This window comes from Mustelus asterias, chromosome 9 (genome assembly GCF_964213995.1).
Source record: "Mustelus asterias chromosome 9, sMusAst1.hap1.1, whole genome shotgun sequence".
Lineage (NCBI taxonomy): Eukaryota > Metazoa > Chordata > Chondrichthyes > Carcharhiniformes > Triakidae > Mustelus > Mustelus asterias.
In genome coordinates this window covers 96,493,810-96,514,847 of record NC_135809.1, presented here as the reverse complement: position 1 = coordinate 96,514,847, position 21,038 = coordinate 96,493,810, and the positions used below count along the sequence as shown (strand labels likewise).

The following is a 21,038-nucleotide window of genomic DNA, read 5'->3' as shown; positions in this document are numbered from 1 at the left end:
ACTCCCGCCAAAATTTCACAGAGGTGCAAGAGTTATAGAATCATTATAATGGAGGACTTTCTATATTTGAATATAGACTGAGATAGTAATGGTGCAAAGGGCAGAGAGGGACAGAAATTCCAAGAATGTTCTGGAAAATTTTCAACAGCAATATGTTTACTAGAAAGAAGGCTTTGCTGCATCTGCTTCTTTGGAATGAGGTGAACAAAGTGGACCAAGTGTCTGTCGGTGAATATTTAGGAAACAGTAATCATTGTACCATAAAGTTTAAGTTGGCTTTCGAAAAATACAAGAGCAATCCAGAGTAAGATTAGTTAACTGGGGGAAAAGCCAACTTCAGGGGGATGAATAGATCTGGCCCAGATAAATGGGAAACAACAATTGGCAGGAAAAACTAACTGACCAACAGACTATAAAGAAGAGATTGTACGAATATACTTGACTGGACTTGAACTAAGAGAAGCAGAGAGTGAGTATGAGAAGAGGCTGGCAGCTAACACAAAATGGAATCCAAAAAATCTTCTTTGGGTATATGAATAGTAAAAGAATGTTAAGAGGAGGGGCAGGGCAAATTAGCCAAATAGCCAAAAATGGGATTTGCACATGGAGGCAGGGAGCATGGTTGAGGTACTAAATGAATAATTTGCGTCTGCCTTTATGAAGGAAGAAGAGGCTGCTCAGATCATGGTGAAAGAGAAGGTAGTTCAGACGCTTAAAGTTCAATTTTGATGATGAGATGTTGCAGAGGCTGTCTGTACTTAGAAGTTGAAAAGGCACCAGAATGAGATGCATCATAGGATATGGAAGGAAGTGAGAGTGACAAATGTGCAGGCACTGGCCATCACTTTTCCGATCTTCCTTTGACTTGAGTGTGGTGCCAAAGGACTGGAGAATCTTTAATGTTGCACCCTTGTTCAAAAAAAGGATATGTAAATATAAACTCAGCAAATACAGGCCAGTCAATTTAACCTTAGTGGTGGGAAAGCTTTTAGAAATGATCATTCGGGACTAAAATTAATGTTTGCTTGAGAAAATGCTAATTAATTAAGGAAAGCCAGCATGAATTTGCTAAAGACATTTTAATTAATTTGTTTGAGTCTTTTGATGAAGTAACAGAGAGGGTTGAAGAAGGTATTGTATTGATGTGATGTACAAGAGCTTCCAAAAGACAAAGTGCCACATACCAGACTTGTTCGCAAAGTTAGAACTCATGGAATAACAGACACAGTAGCAACATGGACACAAAATTGGGTGAACGACGTGAAAGTGCAAGTAGTGGTTGATGGATGTTTTTCGGGCTAGATGAAGGTTTGGAGGTGGAGTTCATCAGAGGCTAATATTGGCACCCTTGTTCTTTCTGATGCACATTAATAACCTAGGCCTTGGTGTACAAGGCACAATTTCAAAATGTGTGGATGATCCAAAACTTGGAATTATTGTGAACCATGAGGATAATCTAGAACTGCAAAAGGAAATAGTTTGATGGAATGGGCAGACAAGTGGCAGATGAACTTTAATGCAAAGATGTATGAAGTATTTCATTTTGGTAGTAAGAATGCAGAGCGACAATATAAAAGGTACAATTCTAAATTGGGTGCAGGAACAGTGGGACCTGGGTGTATAAGTGCATAAGTCATTGAAGGTGGCAGGTTGAGAGAGCTAATAATAAAGCCGATGTCAACATGGGCTTTCACAATAGAGGCATGGAGTACAAAGGCAAGGAAGTAATGTTAAACTCCTCTAGAACACCTGGTTCAGCCTCAACTGGAGTATTGCACCCACTTCTCTCCACCACACTTTAGGAAGGAAGTGAAGGCATTAAAGAAGATGCAGAATGTGAATATCTTCCAGAGTTGAGGAATTTTAGTTACTTGGAAATAATGGAGAAGTTGAGTGGAGATTTGATAAAGGTATTCAAAATCATGAGGAATTTGGAGAGAATAGATGGGGAGAAACTGTTCCCATTGGTTGTAGGATCGAGAACTAGAGAGTACAGATCAAGGGAATTGGCAAAAGTAGCAATGGCGACATGAGGAAATATCTCTTCATGCTGTGAGTGGTCAGGATCTGGAATGCACTGCCTGACAGTGTGGTGGCAGCAGGGTTAGTTGAGGCTTTCCAGAGGGAATTGGATTGTTTTCTGAAAAGAGAGTATTTCTGGGGCTACATTACAAAGGCAGGAGTGTGGCACTAGGTGAGTTTTTCCTTCAGTAGGCCAGCATAGACAAGGTGGGCTGATTGGTCCGGGAATGTTTTCTGCCGGGGTCCTCCTGCTCATCACCATGGTTTTAGTGGTTCCTCCACAAAAGGGAAAAAAAAATAATGAACACCCTCTTTTGCAGATTTCCATGATTCTATCTCTGCATTATGGCAAATAATTGGGCAATCCTTTGTTGTGATTATCTAATTCACGCTTCATGTGTTTTGGAATATAACTTTTAGTCTTGGGAATTAACATTTAATGGTAGAAAATGCGATTGATGCAATTAATTAGACTTAAACTGGTTGAGATCAAGGTTAACAGCTAGAAAAGCAAAAGCTACAAAACAACAAGTGGGCTTACTTAGCTGGTGATTTGGAGACATGACCTCCGCAAAGCTGGTAAAGAAGTTCAGCCCAGGGAGATTTTTTTGTTTTGGGATTGAAAAGCTAAATTATTTAAAAGCGTTCAGCAAATCTTGTAAAACCCACTTTCTCAGATCAAAAAAAAATTCAAATGAGGAATAATTAACTTAACAGGTCAGCTTGAGGATAGCCCAGGCTGTTGTCATGGACATGGGTGCAGTTCAGGAAGGTTCACTGCTTTCACTTTATCTGAGTGTTTGTGGAGAGAGTTTTTGGTTGCAGTTTGAACCTCATGTGGTTTGCAGCTCACTGAGAGAAGATAGGCAAAGTAAATGGTAAATGACCGACAGACTTACGCTGCAAGAAAAGTAAAAAAAAACTTCATAATTGGCTGTGTAGAATGCAGGTGAGGCATAGTCTCAGTTTGAATGTTGTATGGGGAACAAAAGCTGGAAGGTTGCCTAGTTTGAAACTAGTGGAAGAATCTACAGTAGTCCTCTACTGAGTCTTGTGCCAAAGAAAGCAAACAGCTGATTAGCTTTGAAGTATTAAAGAAGTAACCGAAAAATTAAGAGACTGAAACATCCACAATCAAGATACGGTAATTAAAGTTTTACCTTGGAGAAAAGTTGGAAATGAAGAGAATTCCCCAAGGTACTTTTATATTAATGGGTCTTATCAGGGAATTCTTGGGGGAAGTAAGATGTAAACCTGTGTGCATAATAGATGTAGTTATGAACCATATTGTTCATTTAAAAGTATGTGTTTTAAGTCTTTCATATATGGTAAAGATTTTTTTGAAGAAAATTAAATCTTGTGACATCGTTCTATTGGTTAAAGCAAGATGCTGGGATTTTGTTAAGGTCTCTAACAAGATTATAACATTTCCGGAAGTTCATCCTGCTATAGTCTAGTACTGAGGGCTACACACCAGGAAGATTCCAGGTTCGGTCATTGATAATTGTTAGGCAGTAACCCTTAAGTGCCTGTACATTACTGTCAAGTGAGATGGTCAAGTTCATCTATGACTTGCCCCTCATGGTCAAATGATCTGTTAAGGCCTATGGTCACACACAAAGAATGATGCATTAGATGATGTCCTGGAAGTTCAGACACACACACTGGACTATAATCTGACATGAATCACTTCAGAGAGAAACAGTTATGGGAGAATTTGGAGAGGAGGGAAATCTGGGTACTTACTTGGATGCTATGGAATAATTCCGGTTTTGAAATAGCTTTTTTATGATGATTGAATATAGTCATGATAATAAGTTGTCAAAGTAACAAATTTGAAACCAACAAGCATTAATAATTAGCAATCTTTAGTAATGGGTCTCTCTCAATGTTTACAGGTACGACTTCAACTGCAAGTCAGCCAATTCTACCCTGGATGAGGACGAGGGCTTCAGTGATTGGACTCAGAGGCGAGAAGAGCGCCGGCAGAAACGCAGGGAGGAGCTGGGACAGATGGAAGAAGACCATGTGGATGAATCACAAACAGGCTGCACTTACACCCAGAGGGACAGAAAGGGCCAAGAGGATCAGGAGGGGCTCCGTGTTGGTAAACTGAAAATGTGGCAGATTGAGGAAGAGGAAAGAAGAATGCTCCAAAGAGAGCAGGAGGAGGAGAAACGTCAGCAGAGAGTTCGCGAAAGGAAGCAAAGGGAGTTGGAGGCGATGGAGAAAGCTCAGAAAGATCTCGATGAAAGAGAAAGATTAAAGCATCTGAGAGAAGAGAGAGATCAACGGGACCAGGAAAAAATAGAAAAAGAGAGACGAAAATTGGAGATAGAGAAGGTATGGGAATAAGACATATCCTAACATGTTTTTGATCAATCTTAGTCTCTTGGGTGTCGCTGATCACCCCACTAAGTGATTTGAGTGTCTGGAATTCGGAACTGCACTCATACTGCCTAATGTTTAATTATACGTATACAATAGCATCTCCTGTAGGTGTACCCAGAAAGCAACCTTTCGATCCGAACTGGACATTGCATCTTCTCTATGTTCCCTCATGTGCACAGCTGTATATGATTCTTGAGTAACAGAGTAACAGACATAATCAAATCTTGCCTAAAACTATAAAATTATTATAGCACAGAAAGAGGCCATTTGCCTGGTTGTGTCTGTGCCTTCTCTCTGACCAACTCAGCCACTCCGAATTTCCCTGCTCCTAGACTGTAAGGCTGCGAAACATTTTTCCTTCAAGGTTCTTCGTCAATTCCCCTTTATGATCTGCTGATCACGTCCACGAGGGTCCTTCAGTTGATCTGTGATTGGTCCAAAATGCAAGTTACTGATGCACAGTGTCATGGCCGAGGCCGTACCAATCACCGTGATGTTACACAACCAAACTAGCTCCCTGCACAAGATGTTTTAAGTGCGAGTAACAATCCAATATAAAACTGAGGCCCAATCTTGAACACTTTTGAGGCTGAAAATGAAGAGGAGCCAGTTCAACATGGAACCTGACGTGAGACTGAAGCTCCCTACTTTGAACCAGATATCACTTTGTTGGTGTCGCATCAAAGGCAGTGCCATTCTTCCCATTAGTTCTGACGTTTGCCAACACAAAACAGATGAGAGGGGCTAGAGTAGGAGAAGTAGGTGGTCCAAGTGGTCCACAATTGAAAAGTTTGAGAACCTCTGATTTATGGGTTGACTCAGCACACAGTCTTGTCACTCCAATGATCTCCATCAAATTCAGCCCCCTGGACATACTCTTCCACCTTCTTCTGTCGGGTAAAAGGTACAAAAGTCTGAGGTCACGTACCAGCCGACTCAAGGACAGCTTCTTCCCTGCTACCATCAGACTTTTGAATGGACCTACCTTGTATTAAGTTGATCTTTCTCTAGCTATGACTGTAACACTACATTCTGCACCCTCCTTTCCTTCTCTATGGACGGTATGCTTTGTCTGTATAGCGCGCAAGAAACAACATTTTCACTGTATACCAAACATGTGGCAATAAATCACATTTTTTTAAAAAAGCATTTAAAAAATACAGTTGACACAAAAAATGTCCCAAGAGGTTTACATGAAAATCTGTTCCCCTGTCGGCTCTAATGGTCAAAGTGAACAGGAGTTCTGAAAAAGTCAGCCCAATTTGCCCTGGCTAAACGGCCGTCCACAATTTGGCATTCATTGTGTAGCTCATCCTATGCTGCCAGTTGGCTGGTGTGGAAAGTGATCTGTCACATTGTGATGCTGTAGAAGTTGCCGCACTTGATTCATGAATTTATGTCCAAATACATTATTCAACCTTGTGCTGCTTAATGCTGATTTTAGGGAGAGAATAAATAGAATTCTTCCAAGACCCCCAGTACTGATGGCCCTGTGTTCAATGAATGAACAATTCACCCCCTTCCCAAAGTGAATGATAACATTGTGTTTCAAACCTGAGTTCACAGACTGTTTATTTGATTGCCTGTCATTCAGAGACCAAAAGAAAATGAGGTTAAGCTGTCCCACATGACCATGGAGTGGACCGAGCACAGCGCTTATGATGAAGAAAATAATGATTCGACACAAGACAAAATGGCATCATACCATGGCTACAGGACAACCAAGACAATTCTGAGGTACGGTTCTGCAAGAAGAACATTGTTTAGAGGAGAATCTGAATAGCAAAATGACCTTTCACCTGTCCATTTCTGTTTGCACCCTTTCCATTTGTTCACCAAACTTAAAGTCAGACATTTCCAACCGAGTTGCTGCTATGTTGAAGTCAGTTTGTTTTATTGTTTCTCACTCATGTCTGAAGTACAAACATGGACAACAGGTGAGAATTATTGTATTATCAGTAGAAACACATTTCTTCTGTCGGCCGCCAGTGTACCTCTGAGTCTTGTGTAATTTCTAACTAGGAATGTTGCAGCTGTACTCGTTTTGTAACTCCTCTACACTATCGGGATAAGCAATGGGCGGCACGGTGCCACAGTGGTTAGCACTGCTGCCTCACAGCACCAGGGACCCCTGTTCGATTCCCGCTTTGGGTCACTGTCTGTGTGGAGTTTGCACATTCTCCCCGTGTCTGCGTGGGTTTCCTCCGGGTGCTCCGGTTTCCTCCCACAGTCCGAAGATGTGCGGGTTAGGTTGATTGGCCATGCTAAGTTGCCCCTTAGTGTCAGGGGGACTAGCTAGGGTAAATGCATGGGATTATGGGGATAGGGCCTGAGTTGGATTGTAGTCAGTGCAGACTCGATGGGCCGAATGGCCTCCTTTTGCACTGTAGGGACTCTATGATTTTCTCTAATAATCCAAAATTGGTCAGTTTTTATCTGGGTAAAAACAATTTCAGTCTGTTTGCATCAGTTGTCCCCTTGTAAAAATGAAATTGGTCCAGCATGGTTTATGTTTCCAGTTGGGATACACTATGAAGTTTAGAAAGAGAGGGTGCTGAAATGTACCTCAGCCAAAGGAAATGGAGGCCTCTGCTCTGATGAAGGGTCATCCAGACTCAAAACTTTGGCTCTATTCCCTCTGTAAGAAGTCTCACAACACCAGGTTAAAGTCCAACAGGTTTATTTGGTAGCAAATACCATAAGCTTTCGGAGCACAGCTCCTTCGTCAGATGGAGTGGTTATCTGTTCTCAAACAGTGCAAACATTCCCTCTCCACAGATGCTGTCAGATCTGCTGAGACTTTTCCAGAATTTTCTGTTTTTGTTTCAGATTCCAGCATCTGCAGTAATTTTCTTTTTAAGAAAATGGAGGCTGATATGTTCCGCCCCTAAGTTATGTTTAAAAAAAAACATTTTGTGTATTTCCCTGAGTCCGGCTGGTTTCAGTGGGTAGATTTAAAAAAAATATATAATGTGCTACTTTATTAGTACGTGACCAATCTCTAGTCTGTGTACAAGTACTTGGTGACTTGGAAACATTCCCTTACCTCTGGTGTACCAGCTGGTCACTGTTTTTTGATCCCCGAATGTAAAGATAAAGAATAAAGCTTTGTTAAATGGATGGGTAGGATTCATGGCTAGATTCTCCACATGCTGAGCAAAGTACCAAGTTTTCTGGCACTCTCTGTCGAAGTAAAAGTCTTTCATTCATGTGAATTAATGTGGAAAAGTATCATGGGAACTTCAAAGTATGCATCGACTTTCAATTATTGAAAGCCGCAGTTAGAATCATGAATTCCCACAGGGTGTGGACGTGGTGTATAATTCCTTTATTACTTTCCCAAAGATGTAAGCCATTCTGCAGATGAGAGGGATTGGCCTGCTCCGAGGCTTCTATCATTGTCATTCATGAATCAATCACAAAGGCTTAGACAGTGCACTCAGTGATATTAATGCATGACTACTTAGCACGTTCATGTGAATAGAATCCCTACAGTACAGAAGGCGGCCATTTGGCCCATCAAGCCCGTACCAACCACAATCCCATCTAGGCCCTATTCCCGTAATCCCACACCTTTACCCTGCTAATCCCTCTGATACTAGGGTCAATTTTAGCATGGGCAATCAACCTAACCCACACATCTTTGGACTATGGGAGGAAACCGGAGCACCCAGAGGAAACCCACGCAGAAGTGGGGGGAGAGTGCAAACTCCACACAGACCGTGACCAAGGCTGGAATCGAACCTGGGTCCCTGGAGCTGTGAGGCAGCAGTGCTAACCAGTGTGCCATCGTGCTGCCCAAAATTTTACACCCCATTAAAAGAAGTGATAAAACTATTTCATGTTTCACTCATGAGGATTTGAGAAAAGTGAAGCCCATGGCAGTCCTCATATACATTTACCTTTTCTAAATAACGTCATTAGGACTATGAGTTGACTTCCTTGTTGCTTTTTAATTATTCTACAAACTCATTTGGAAGTTTTAACTAGATAAAACTAGCTTTCCTCATTTGACAGTCACCTGTTCAATAATAGCTCCTTGCATTGTAATGGTGTCATCTTCCCCATCCTATGGAGTGGACATTACAGACATAAATGTCTGTGATTGTATGTCAGTGTGTAGTGTCTTTGTTGAGATTCCCTCATTCACTTGGGAAATTTCCCAATCCGCTGTGGCACAATTCCTCGATGGACTTCAGGGTGCAGCTGCAAACACCAATCCAACATGTGACTCCTATCTTCACCTTCAGATTCAAAATGCGTCCAAGCAGAGGGTGTCTTTGTTCATGAATCACAGAAAGTCGATATACAGGTGCATCATGTAATAAAAAAGGCAAATGGGATGTAGGCATTTATTGCAAAACGAATGGAGTACAAAAGTAGAGAGTGCAATTGTATAGGGTGTTAGTGAGACCACATCTGGAGTATTGTGTCCAGTTTTGGTCTCCTTATTTGCAGAAGGATGTGGTAGCATTGGAGACAGCTCAGAGGAGGTTCAGCAGATTGATTCCAGGGATTAAAGGGTTGATTTATGAGGAGAGATTTAACAATTTTGGCTTGTACTTGCTGGAATTTACAAGGATGAGAGGGGATCTGATTGAGGTATATAAAATTTTAAAAGGGATTGATAAAGTAAATGTAGACCAAATGTTTCCTCTTATGGGACAATCTAGAACAAGAGGTTACAGGTATAGGTTGAGAGGCTATGGATTTAAAACTGAGGTGAGGAGGAACTACTTCTCACAGAGGGTGGTGAATTTGTGGAATGCGCTGCCCCATAGCACGGTGGAGTCTGAATCGTTGAATAGTTTCAAGAAAGAGATAGATATATTCCTAATAAAAAAGGGATATGGGGAATAGGTGGGAAGGTGGATTTGAGACCAGGAGACCAGGGAGAGATCAGCCATGATCTGATTGAATGGCGGAGCAGGCTCGAAGGGCTAAATTTGCCTACTTCTGCTCCTAATTCCTGTTTTCCCCCTGATCAACGAACAAGCTGTTGACCTAATTTTGGGATATACACTGGCTGGATACTGGAAGTTCCTAGTTTTGAATCATAGCATGTGATGATTTGGCTGATCTGAAACAGGGGGCAGCAGGTTTTGGCTTTTGTCCCTGTGGGCAAGAGATGCAAAACTAAAACCGCCTGTAGGTTCAGCCATCCATCTACTGACCCCTGCTGGAAATGCTCATGTATTGGTATCAGCTCGACAATCACCAGGCAAGACTGTTCTCTTCCTGTTGGGGAGCACTTCAGCGGTCACGGGCATTCGGCCTCTGATATTCGGGTAAGCGTTCTCCAAGGCGGCCTTCGCGACACACGACAGCGCAGAGTCGCTGAGCAGAAACTGATAGCCAAGTTCCGCACACACAAGGACGGCCTCAACCGGGATATTGGGTTTATGTCACACTATTTGTAACTCCCACAGTTGCGTGGACCTGCAGAGTTTCACTGGCTGTCTTGTCTGGAGACAATACACATCTTTTTAGCCTGTCTTGATGCTCTCTCCACTCCCATTGTTTTGTTTCGTTTCTTAAAGACTGGATTAGTTGTAAGTATTCGCATTCCAACCATTATTCATGTAAATTGAGTCTGTGTCTTTATAAGTTCTGTTTGTGAACAGAATTCCCACTCACCTGAAGAAGGGGCTCAGAGCCTCGAAAGCTTGTGTGGCTTTTGCTACCAAATAAACCTGTTGGACTTTAACCTGGTGTTGTTAAACTTCTTACTGTGTTTACCCCAGTCCAACGCCGGCATCTCCACATCATTGGTATCAGGTGACAGGAGCATCAATTTACCCATGTGTGCATACATGGTGCATTTAAGATGGTGCTAGACAAACACATGAGGGAGGAAGAAATATAAAGTGGTGTTGATAAGATTGGTGAAAAGGTTTGGAGGATGCTTGTGTGGACCAGAATCGCAATTGGTTTGTTTCCATGCTGCACATTCCACACAATGGTATTTAAGAAATAATCTGTGGACTTGTATCCAGTGTGTGTGTGTGTGTGACGAATGGAAATCTGAGTGAATCAATGACTTTGTTGGAGGAAGGTCAGAAATAATTTCAGGAAAATTTCACAAGGGACTTTAATGTGTGATCAGAATTTTGATACAAAGCAAGAAGCCTTGGAATTCATTATGCCACTGTCTGGAGGCAAACAGCAAAGATCAAAAAATCTTCACTCAAAGAGGAATGGTTGGAGGAGAGTAAATCCACAGTAAGTCTGTAAGAACAGGAAATGAAGAAAAGTAGGTGGAGTCTTAGGCCTAGATTTTTCATTACTGCTCTAATAGCTTGATAGATATTCAACTCAAATGGAAATCTCTATTTGTACCCAGTGATCTTTGGGATCTCGTAAGCATAGTGGTAAAAACCAATTAGGATCAACATGGGGAGCATAAACATGGGAGGACTGGAAAATAGTGCTTTAAATGAAATTTAAAGGAAATGTAATACACTAAAGCTCTGCCATAAAAGGACAAAAATCCTGTAAACCTTTAAAAAACAATCACTAAAGGCAACTTAATCATAGAATCCCTAGAGTGCAGAAGGAGGCCATTCGACTGATTGAGTCTGCACTGACAACAATCCCACCCAGGCCCTATCCCCGTAACCCCATGTATTTACCCTGCTAATCTCCCTGACACTAAAGGGCAATTTTGCAGGGCCAATCCACCTAACCTGCACATCTTTGAACTGTGGGAAGAAACCGGAGCACCCGGAGGAAACGCACGCAGACACGGGGAAGAACGTGCAAACTCCACACAGGCAGTCACCCGAGGCCGGAATTGAACTAGGGTCCCTGGCGCTGTGAGGCAGCAGTGCTAACCGCTGTGAGGCAGCAGTGCTAACCACTGTGCCGCCCTCTCTAGAAAGAACAGAGTAACGGCTGGGGAAAAAAAACTAAAAGGATAGATGTGAGAGTGCCAGCAAGTGACTGGGTATCCAGTGCTTGACTCTCTGCTTAACGGCTGGTGCTGTTTGAGATGGTGTGAGCATATGATGGTCCTCTGTGCCACCTCACTGCACCATCTGCTTGCAAGGAGCTAGAACTAAGCTTCAGAGTATAACTATGATTGCTTGATGTGCTAGTGCAATACTGCATGGTTCTCTTAAAAAAAAATGTTCTTGGGATGTGGATGATGCTGGCAAGGTCACGTTTATTGCCCATTTCTGGAGGTGGTGGCAAACCTTCTCCTTGAACCATTCCATTGTAATCTTGGAGGTAGTGCTCCTACAATAGGTTAGGTATGAGGTTCAAAATTTCTGACCCAGAGATGATGAAAAACAATATAAATTCCCCAGTCAGGATAATGTGTGCTATGGATGACAAAGTGGAGGTATTCCCACATATTGTTGTAGTCCTTTTGGCAGGAGAGGCCAGAGGCAATGGAGATGTTGTTAAAGTAATCCAGATGAATTATTCCACTTCATCCTGTATATATTGTATACTGTGCCGCAGTGGGGTTAATATTGTTATGCCCAGTGATGGGGACATCAGTAGAGCAAGCTGGTTTGTACTGGATGCTGTGAAGCCACTTGAATGTTGCAGATTTTTTTTTTGGTTAAGTTTATCTATTATTGTCACAAGTAGGCTGAAGTTATTGTGAAAATCCCCTAGTCGCCACACTCCGGCGCCTGTTCGGGTACACTGAGGGAGAATTTAGCATGGCCAATGCACCTAACCAGCACGTCTTTCAGACTGTGGGAGGAAACTGGAGCATCCGGCGGAAACCCAGAACATGCTAACTCCACACAGACAATGACCCAAGCTGGGAATCAAACCCGGCATCCCTAGCACTGTGAGGCAGCAGAGCTTGCCACTGTGCCGCTGCAATTCAGGTTGAGTTTTAGCAACTTGTCACATTTCTTCTCACAAAGCCTTTCTTATTGATTATTTTGTTAACCACGAAATACTATCTCAGGTAGAGATGGCAACTGGACATTGTATTTGTTAATGTCACTGAGTAAATTGCAGAAGAAATGAGGCAGTGACATGTACTGTAATTTCCTCCACATTCCCCTTGGGGAAGCACCTCAATTAATGTCATTCTTCCGACTAATAAGGACATCAGTGACCTGTTAAGATGACACATCTTTCTGCAGTCAGCAGAGAGATGGATCCATTGCACCCTGTTCGAGAGAATAGCCTATTTGTTGGCCGCATTGTGACATTCTGTTAATGGGTGGAATGTGATACATTAAGACTGCCCTGCTAATGGTTACACTGTGATACATTGACCTCCTCTTAATGGATAGATAGAGAGGCAGCTTGCTAATGGGGCCAGTGGAATACATTGAGCTTCTGTTAATGGACAGGCTCTGACACATTGGCTATAATAATCAGCATGTTGTAATATACTGAATTTGATTCATCGATCCACTGTAATACATTGACTTTCTGTAAATGGATGTATTTTGATCTACTGATGTTCTATTAAGGCACATACAATGATCATTGGTATACTGTTATTTGGGCCATTTTCAGAAGCTACATGCCCTCCTCTATCCACAAAATAAGATATGATTCAAAATTGTCTATGTTCAAATGACCCTTCGTGTCACGGAAGTTAGCAGGGTAAATACGTGGGGTTATGGGATAGGGCATGGATGGGATTGTTGTTGGTGAAGGCTTGATGGGCTGAATGGCCTCTTTCTGCACTGTAGGGGTTCTATGATTCTGAGTGCAGCTCCAACAATGCTCAAGAAGCTCGACACCATCCGGACAATGCAATCAGCATAATCGGCACCCCATCCACCATCTTAAGCATTCTCTTCCAACACTCATGCACAGTGGCATCAGTGTGTACCATCAACCAGATGGACTGCAGCAATTTGCCAAAACTCCTCTGACAACATCTATAAAACCTGTGACCTTCATCACCTAGAAGTACAAGGCAGCAGGCGAATGGGAAAACATTCAGCATGACTTAGAACAATGTTGGCATTTCTTTACTGTCACTGGGTCAAAATCCTGGAACACCTTTGCTAATAGCACTGTGGAAGTATGTACACTAGATGCACTGCAACAGTTCAAGAATGTTGTTCAGGGGCATTTAGGAATGGGTAACAATTGCAGGCAGCACTCACATCACATGAAAGAATTTTTAAAAATGGCTGACAGGAAACATGTCTGATCAGAGGTGCACCAATTCTAACACTGGATAAGGCCAAATGAGGTGAGCCTTCCCAATGCCTGAAGCAAGGGTTAGGTCCTTTGCAGATGCTTGATATCCCTGCTGCATGATGGGTTTTCCCTGAGTCCAACTGTCTTGTTTCTCCTTGCATCCAGATTAGGCCACCCTGATGGCTACTGCTTCTGGCCGAGAGCACTCGACTCCAGGGTTCCAGCTCCTGACCCCAGGTCTCCCTTCTTTCCTCTTTCACTAAACTTTACCCGATTTTATCTGATTTCACCCTATGTGCCACCAAGACACTAGCAGTAACTGAAAGTTCCATCACCTGCTTTCCCCACAGCACCATTCATTTGCAAGTGAGATTCGAGTTCCACTATCGAGGGCTCCTCTGATTGTACCATTCATATGCAATGTACATCACCTAAAAGTGAGAACTCACAAATTTCAAGGATATTGTGATGCTTTGACATCTTAAGTTTATTTATTAGTGTCACAAGTAGGCCTACATTAACACTGTAATGACGTTACTGTGAAAATCCCATAGTTGCCACACTCCAGCGCCTGTTTGGTTACACTGAGGGAGAATTTAGCATGGCCAATGTACCTAATCCGCATGTCTTGTTAAAAACACATTCTTGATTTGGGGTTTTGCCCCATAAGCATGCATTGGTATTCTATTAATTGCGCACACACACTGTGGTCCATTAGTTATTGCGATCCACTGGAATCTTGCCAATAAGCATATGCTGTAATAAAATGGAATCCTATTAATGGAACATGTGGTATCATAATAGAGTAAAACTCCATTTCCATTTATGGAGCCTCAAATTCACAAGTGGGCCATTTCAACATTCAGAAACTAATTGAAAGTATAAATGGATTAATTAAGCCAATTTAGTTTCAGTAATTCCAGTAACCGCAGTTGCATGTGAATATTACAGAAAGATTTTCTGACTGTAGCTGTGTTACTGGTCCAAAGTATGACTTCAGCATTTGCCCAAAGGGGTTGAGATCACCCACTCATTTCACAACATCTGCTGAAGTGACTCACAAGCTGAGCTCTGATTTTCCAGCATCAGCCCTACTTCCCCTCCACACTTTGAAACGTCTTCTGTGTTTTAGTTGAGAGTGGGTGGATAAGACCCGAGACCCCAACCACCTCGCAGGATTCAAATACATTAAAAGAAATGAATCAATAATGACACAACAGTGAAAATGTGAAAAATGGGGAGTTAGTATGACTAATAACATTGACTATTAATGATAAATGTATGAGCTATTGGACATTGTTAACTTAGAGAGGAAACACTGGAATGCTCCCAGTGGGTGAGTGCTCCTGAGCTGTGCAGATAAGAAAAGACACAGATTATTGCCTGTGAGTATTGGATCTCAGCCAAGGCATTAAGACAGTGTCGACTGTAGGCACGCGTACACAAGTGTAAATAGATGTGCCAACCTTCCTCCCATGAACAACATCACTGACCTAGTTAGGATTTTCAACTCTTTGGCAACATTTCTGGTGATGTTTTCAGATGCTAGTGTAACAATGACAGATTTATTGAATGCAGTTTTACAACTTGCCAGAGTGGGATAGGAACCCACACCCTCTGAATGCTGATATAGTCACATAATGACAAAAGTACTACCATACCCCGAGGCATTGCCATCAGGTTACTGTTACCCACAGTTTCTTTTCTGTCCATGTCTGGTAACACATGTACCACAGTTCCCTGCTCCGCATTGCTTTTAGCACAAATTAGAAGAGTATTTTGTAGGCCTGAACTGTTTTTCTTATAGGAGCCTCCACGAACATGAGACAGAGACACAGTCCTTATCATTAGTGCTGGGAGGAGATAAGAAGCTACTCTGATTACACATGGCCTTGGGCAGTACAGATGTGAGGAGAGAGAAACAAGACTTTAGTGATATTGTTTGATCAGGCACTCTGGATATTGGCAACATCACACACAAGTGATTGGCATATACAATCCCATGGATGGGTACAATTTGGGAGTTGGACCTATTGTTTGACACAGTGGATGGGATTTTCCAGCCACGCTCGCCCCGAACCGGAAAATCCTGCCCGAGGTTAACGGACTTTTCCTTAGTCTACCCCTCACCCGCTACAATTCCCATGGCGGGCATAACGGGAAAATTTCCCCCCCGTGAGTTCCTTTGCATTGGTGTTGCTATATGGCTGAGATGTTGATATTAAATAAATGCTAGGTGTACACATTGGGCATGAATAATAGAGAATGTTGCCTACTTCTTGAGGGTTTTTGGGTAAATCAGGCAGCAGTAATTAATCATTTGATTTCCTTTTGTTATTGCTGTTTTTCTGCATTCTCTCTTTTCCTTTATCGTCCCACCTATTATCATTTTCCTATTGCTGCTTGTTTTAAAAATTTGCAGGCTTTATGTTGAAATATAAAGGGGGCAGGAGTTATGTTACAATTCTTCAAAGTTCTGTTTTGACCCCATGTGGAACATTTTTTTTAGTTCTGGCTTCACACTGCAAGAATGATATATTAGACTTGATGTGGATGCAATGGAGTTTTATCGGAATGATACCAAGGCTAAAGGAATTAAACAGAAGTTAGGTGAGGTAGATAAGGTTTGTAATCCTTTGAGTATATTAGATTAAGGTGTGGTTGAATTGAGGTGTTTCAAGATGATCAAAGGATTTGATAGAGTTGACAGAAACATAAGGAAGTCCAAAAGGGGGCATAATTGAAGCACCACAAGGGGTCGTAGGAATTTGAATACACACAGACAGACACACATGGGGTTAGGCCACTTGGAAATTTCAAGACCAAAATTGACCTCGTAGTTGTTAGGAAATGATATTAAGGGCTACAGAACCAAGGCACAAAATCTGCTTTAAGATGCACATAAATCATAATGAATCGTGGAACAGGATCAAGGGGCTGAATGGCATACTCCTGTTTCCATGTTTCTCTAAGAGGCAGCAACTGAATTAAAATTCATCATCTGAAGGTACTTTGAGGCTTCGTGTGGTGTCAGTTACATGCAAAATGTTTTGCTTGTCTTTGTTACCACTGAATATATTTTTGAAAAAATTTACTTATATTTTCTTGTAAAACTGAACTTTGTTCATGCACCAACAGCGTGTCCTGGTCCCTCCATGCCAACCTATAGTTAAGAAAGCCCACCAATGCCTCTACTTTCTCAGGAGGCTGAGAAAATTTGGCATGTTTGCTATGATTCTATGATTGCTACCAATTTTTACAGATGCACCATAGAAAGCATCCTTACCAGATGTATCACAGCTTGGTATGGCTCCTGCTCTGTCCAAGACCTCAAGGAACTACAAAGAGTCATGAACGTGGCTCAGTCCATCATGCAAACCAACCTCCTATCTATTGACTCTGTCTACACTTCCCACTGCCTTGGAACAGCAGCCAGTATAATCAAGGACCCCATGCACCCCAGACATTCTCTCTTCCACCTCCTTCCGTCAGGAAAAAGATACAAAAGTCTGAGGTCACGCACCAACCAACTCAAGAACAGCTTCTTCCCTGCTACCAGCAGACTTTTGAATGGATCTACCTCATATTTTTATCTTTCTCTAATTCCTAGCTATGACTACATTCTGCACCCCCTCCTTTTCTTCTCTATTAATGGTAAACTTTGTATAGCACGCAAGAAACAATACATTTCACTGTATACTAATACATGAGCCAATAATAAATCAAATCAGGGCAACTTAATGCTGCCCACAACAGGACCCAAAAGAGATTTTCGAATATGCAACTTTTTTCTTTAACGAACTGCAATGTACACATGTACTGATTGGTGGAATAATAAAATATCAGGAAAACACTTAAGTAGGCAAGTGATGTTTCTATAACTCTCCCTAATCTGTGCGCAGTTCTCTTTCCAAGTCTCTGTTTACTTATGTAATCTTAGTCTCATTTACAAATTTTGAACTGTACAGAGTTACCTTACCCAATTGGCTGCTGCAGGATCTGAAAATAGTCATCAGCTGATAACAATTTACAGCTAGTGTTAAATTGGTGAGATGTTGAGTATAAACCAACAATAAGCCCAAGGCATAGTGCGTAACTTTTAGAATAAGTACTTCCAGATATGGCTGTCTGTGCTTCTTTGAACGTTTGCTCAACGTCATTTCCATAACTAGGTTGGAAAGGCCGATATGCCGGGTGGATCTGAATCATTTAGGTCAGGAAGGTTCCAGATTTGATTCACAGTATGTGTTGATCAACTTGCTGTTAGCCAGGTGAAGATAATGAGGTGATGAATGCTTGCTCCTTCCTTAGGATAAAATTGCACTTCAAGAAGTTCAGCAGAGGTTCACTTGACTGATTCCTGGGATAAAAGAGATATCTTCTGCAGAAAGGTTGACCAGGTTAGGTCTGTACCCACTGGAGTTCAGAAGAATGAGAGGTGATCCTATTGAAACATACAAGATCCTGAGGGGACTTGAAAGAGTGCATGCTGGGAGAACGTTGCATCTTGTGGGGGAGACTAGAGCAAGGGGAGAAGGTTTAAGAATCAGAGGTCTCCCATTCAGAATGGAAATGAAGATTTTGTCTGCTCTCTGGCAATCATCAGTCTCTGGAATTGTCATCCTGAGAAAGCAGTGGAGGTTGGGTCCTTAAATATATTCAAGGCTGAGTTATATAGGGCCAACTCTTGTGAAGAGTAGCAATCACTGTAGGACTGCCACTCCGCTCCCATTTTTTTCTTCAAAATAAGATAGAGCTTTGCATTTCTGGCCCAAACTGACCCACTTCAGAATTGTGTTGTGGAATTTTCCGGCCGTTCACGCCCTGCCGCTGCTGCAAGTGAAGATGGAGAATTTGGCACTTGGCCAGAGAATTCAGCTCTTGGAGTCCTCCTTCATGGAGCAAGATCGTAAGATGAAGGCAAGGCATGCACCCCTTTTTTTACAGCACGAAATGCTGCATTTTGGTAAGTCTTCATTAACCATCACACTGACAAGCTTTGGGATGTTTAAATGCATTTTCAGTGTGTTATTGAATGAGTGAGGTAACTGGTTGGCGTGGCATGACAGGTAGTTTGGCAGCGTTGTCAGGTCAGAGGGGGAGGAGTTGCGGGAAGTCGGAGGGGAGAGGGTGGGTGAGGGGGATGGTCAATGGGGCGTTTGAGGAGGGGAAGGGGCATGGTGTCAGCTGTACAGTTGCCAGGATTTGATTTGATTTATTATTGTCACATGTGATAGTATAAAGTGAAAAGTATTGTTTCTTGCATGCCATACAGACAAAGCATACCGTTTATAGAGAAGGAAATGAGAGAGTGCAGAATGTAGTGTTACAGTCATAGCTAGGGTGTAGAGAAAGATCAACTTAATATGAGGTAGGACCATTCAAAAGTCTGATGGCAGCAGGGGAGAAGCTGTTCTTGAGTCGGCTGATACGCAACCTCAGACTTTTGTATCTTTTTCCCAACGGAAGAAGGTAGAAGTGAGTATATCCTGGATGCATGGGGTCCTTGATTATGTTGGCTGCTTTCCATAAGACCATAAGACATAGGAGCGGAAGTAAGGCCATTCGGCCCATCGAGTCCACTCCACCATTCAATCATGGTTGATTTCAACTCCATTTACCCGCTCTCTCCCCATAGCCCTTAATTCCTCGAGAAATCAAGAATTTATCAATTTCTGTCTTGAAGACGCTCAACGTCTCGGCCTCCACAGCCCTCTGTGGCAATGAATTCCACAGACCCACCACTCTCTGGCTGAAGAAATTTCTCCTCATCTCTGTTCTAAAGTGACTCCCTTTTATTCTAAGGCTGTGCCCCCGCGTCCTAGTCTCCCCTGTTAATGGAAACAACTTCCCTACGTCCATCCTATCTAAGCCGTTCATTATCTTGTAAGTTTCTATCAGATCTCCCCTCAACCTCCTAAACTCCAATGAATATAATCCCACGATCCTCAGACGTTCATCGTATGTCAGGCCTACCATTCCTGGGATCATCCGTGTGAATCTCCGCTGGACCCGCTCCAGTGCCAGTATGTCCTTCCTGAGGTGTGGGGCCCAAAATTGCTCACAGTACTCCAAATGGGGCCTAACCAGTGCTTTATAAAGCCTCAGAAGTACATCCCTGCTTTTGTATTCCAAGCCTCTTGAGATAAATGACAACATTACATTTGCTTTCCTAATTACGGACTCAACCTGCAAGTTTACCTTTAGAGAATCCTGGACTAGGACTCCCAAGTCCCTTTGCACTTTAGCATTATGAATTTTGTCACCGTTTAGAAAATAGTCCATGCCTCTATTCTTTTTTCCAAAGTGTACGACCTCGCACTTGCCCACGTTGAATTTCATCAGCCACTTCTTGGACCACTCTCCTAAACTGTCTAAATCTTTCTGCAGCCTCCCCACCTCCTCAATACTACCTGCCCCTCCACCTATCTTTGTATCATCGGCAAACTTGGCCAGAATGCTCCCAGTCCCGTCATCTAGATCGTTAATATATAAAGAGAACAGCTGTGGCCCCAACACTGAACCCTGCGGGACACCACTTGTCACCGGTTGCCATTCTTTCCCGAGGCAGCGGGAAGTGTAGACAGAGTCAATGGATGGGAGGCTGGTTTGGTTTATGGATTGGGCTTCTTTCATGACCCTTTGTAGTTTTTTGCAGTCTTGGACAGAGCAGGAACCATACCAAGCTGTGATATAACCAGAAAGAATGTTTTCTATGGTGCGTCTGTAAAGGTTGGTGAGAGACATAGTGGACAAGCCAAATTTCCTTATCCTCCTGAGAAAGTAGAGGCATTGGTGGGCTTTCTTAACTGTAGCGTCGGCATGGGGGACCGGGATAGGTTGTTGGTGATCTAAACACCTAAAAACTTGAAGCTGTCGACCATTCCCACTTCATCCCCATTGATGTAGACAAGGGCATGTCCTTCACTGTGCTTCCTGAAGTCGATGGCTATCTTCTTCATTTTACTGACTTTGAGGGAGAGATTATTGTCGTTGCACCAGTTCACCAGATTCTCTATCTCTTGTACTGGGTCTCATCATTGTTTGAGATCCGACCCACTACGGTGATGTCATCAGCAAAACTTGAAAATCGAGTTGGAGGGGAATTTGGCCACACTGATAGGTGTATGAGGAGTATAGTAAGGGGCTGAGGCCACAGCCTTGTGGGGCACCGGTGTTGAGGATAATCGTGGAGGAGGTGTTGTTGCCTATCCTTACTGACTGGTCTGTGGGTTAGGAAGTCTAGGGTCCAGTCGCAGAGGGAGGAGCCGAGCCCCAGGCCATAGAATTTGGAGATGGGTTTTGTAGGAATAATGGTGTTGAAGGCTGAGCTGCAGGCTATGAATAAGAATCTGACATAGGTGTCTTTGTTATCCAGGTGATCCAGGGTTGAGTATAGGGACAGGAAGATGGCATCTGCAGTGGACCTGTTGCAGCGATAGGCGAACTGTAGTGGATCCAGGCAGTCAGAGAGGCCGGAATTGATCCGAGCC

General features: G+C 42.7%; 1 protein-coding gene across 2 annotated transcripts in view; it reads left to right on the top strand.

Moving 5' to 3' along the window:
* lsp1a (lymphocyte specific protein 1 a) overlaps positions 1-21,038 on the top strand; it is a 343,993-nt gene that overhangs the window by 246,378 nt on the left and 76,577 nt on the right. For both annotated transcript variants that reach the window (XM_078220601.1, XM_078220602.1), the window contains exons 3-4: positions 3,921-4,365; positions 6,008-6,150. In XM_078220601.1, coding sequence (XP_078076727.1) covers positions 3,921-4,365; positions 6,008-6,150 — 588 coding nt within the window. The remainder of the gene's footprint in view (positions 1-3,920; positions 4,366-6,007; positions 6,151-21,038) is intronic.